Here is a 1,781-nt window from a genome sequence, read left to right on the forward strand (position 1 = left end):
GACCAAATGCAAGTGCCATAATTATGTTTCACTCAATTCAGAAAAATATTTTCTCTTATTTGGTAAAGAATATAATTAAGTTCTTTAGGTTGTAACGTTTTAGGAATAGAGCTAACAATAAAAAGACCATTAATCAATGTAGCCGAAGAGAGATAACATTTATTATGACTAATAACACATTTAAAATTAATTTCATAACCATCTCTCATAGTGCTAGAAACCAAAATTAAATTCCTTCTAACGGAAGGTACATATAATGTGTCCTTTAAAGCTAATACTATATCACTACCAAACGAAATACTAATATTTTTTAATGCTAAAGTTGGGGCTGTCGAACCATCTGCTTGATAAACATTGATTTCTCCTCTACTTAGCTGCCCCGTTACCTGAAACCTTTGCAAATAAGTACAGACATGATTAGTGGCTTCCGAATCTACACGCCATGACATGGTAGAAATAACTGCTAAAAGAGTTTCAACGATAAGCAGATGTAAATCACCTGGTTTATTATTCAGCTTGGCCAGATAAGCCAGACATTGCTTCTTATGATGCTCAGACTTCTTGTAGAGATAATACTTGCCCTTAGCCTTTTTCACACCAGCAGTTGCACTACCAACATAGGATTTTTGAGTCTTTTTCTTCTTCTACCGCCCTTTCGGCTTAGAAGAAGCAGAAGAACCTATATCAAAATTCAATACCACAGGAGGAACTTGTTGTTTGATAATAGTCTCTGCCAACTGCAGCTCATTCAACAATTTTGCAAGTGACAAATCCTTTTTGTTCATGTTATAATTCAGGCGAAACTGATAAAAACTGTCAGGCAGAGTTTGTAGGATCATTTCAACCTGTGTATCCTTATCAATATTAGCTTCAAGGACCTCCAGTTCATTTAGAAGACTCGTCATCTTTAGAATATGATCCCTAATAGATGAACCTTCAACCATTTTGGTATTTAGAAGAGCTTTCATGGCAGTTTAGCCGCACGATTATGATCTCCAAACATTACTTTGAGATTTTTCTAGAATGTCATAAGTAGACTCCATGGACTGACGCTGATGTTGCAGAACATTTGACATAGACGCCAGAATGTAATACCATGTCATCTCATCACCCTTAACCCATTTTTTGTAAGCTTTCTGTTCATCATCTGTAGCATCATGTCCAGGTTTTTTTGGACACACCTCAACGAGCACAAATTTGTACTCTTCAACAATTAGGACAATATCCAAGTTTCGTTTCCAATCAACATAATTTGGACCCTCAAGTTTATTTTGAGTAAGAATAACAGTAAGAGGATTGAAAACAATCATTGTTAATCTGAGAGATAATTAAATAAATAGATCAAAATCAGCCATATATTATTGAATATTAAAATTCAATACACACTACATACGTATAATCCATGCACCTTGAACAACAAGTTTCGATGGAAAAATAGCTATTCTTGCAATATACATATGTAATGACAGATTATTCACTTCATGAATTTAAACAGGTCATACTCATATGCAGAGTAAACTGTTAATTTAAGTCAAGTGAATATCAACATTCAATATACTAGTCTCATTGAATCAACATGCATACTCATGTGAAAAGTAAATACAAATAATCAACAAATAGTATAACCTAGTGATTATCTATAATGAGTTTACCCGATATGGAAGAAGACCTATGTCAAGGTGTAAAATCATTATGTCACCAGAATTTAACCCTAAATGATCCCTACCACCACTGGATTAAAAACAACTCAAAAATATTTTTTTAAAAATTTCCAGAAAATT

General features: G+C 33.5%; 1 protein-coding gene across 1 annotated transcript; it reads right to left on the minus strand.

Moving 5' to 3' along the window:
* Positions 1 to 644: 644 nt before the first annotated feature.
* Positions 645 to 1,310, minus strand: LOC142182160 (uncharacterized). The gene is made up of 2 exons (XM_075256154.1): positions 1,007 to 1,310; positions 645 to 934 (listed from the first exon to the last, which is right to left on the minus strand). Exons 1-2 carry the CDS (start codon positions 1,308 to 1,310, stop codon positions 645 to 647), a joined length of 594 nt encoding a protein of 197 aa, XP_075112255.1.
* Positions 1,311 to 1,781: the final 471 nt, after the last annotated feature.

Source organism: Nicotiana tabacum, chromosome 6 (genome assembly GCF_000715075.1).
Source record: "Nicotiana tabacum cultivar K326 chromosome 6, ASM71507v2, whole genome shotgun sequence".
Taxonomy (NCBI): domain Eukaryota; kingdom Viridiplantae; phylum Streptophyta; class Magnoliopsida; order Solanales; family Solanaceae; genus Nicotiana; species Nicotiana tabacum.

Coding starts and splice junctions, on each gene's coding strand:
- LOC142182160 (XM_075256154.1), bottom strand. CDS start 1,310: ATGATTGTTTTCAATCCTCTTACTGTTATTCTTACTCAAAATAAACTT. Junction 935..1,006: donor CATTCTAGAAAAATCTCAAA/GTAATGTTTGGA, acceptor AAATGGTTGAAG/GTTCATCTATTAGGGATCAT.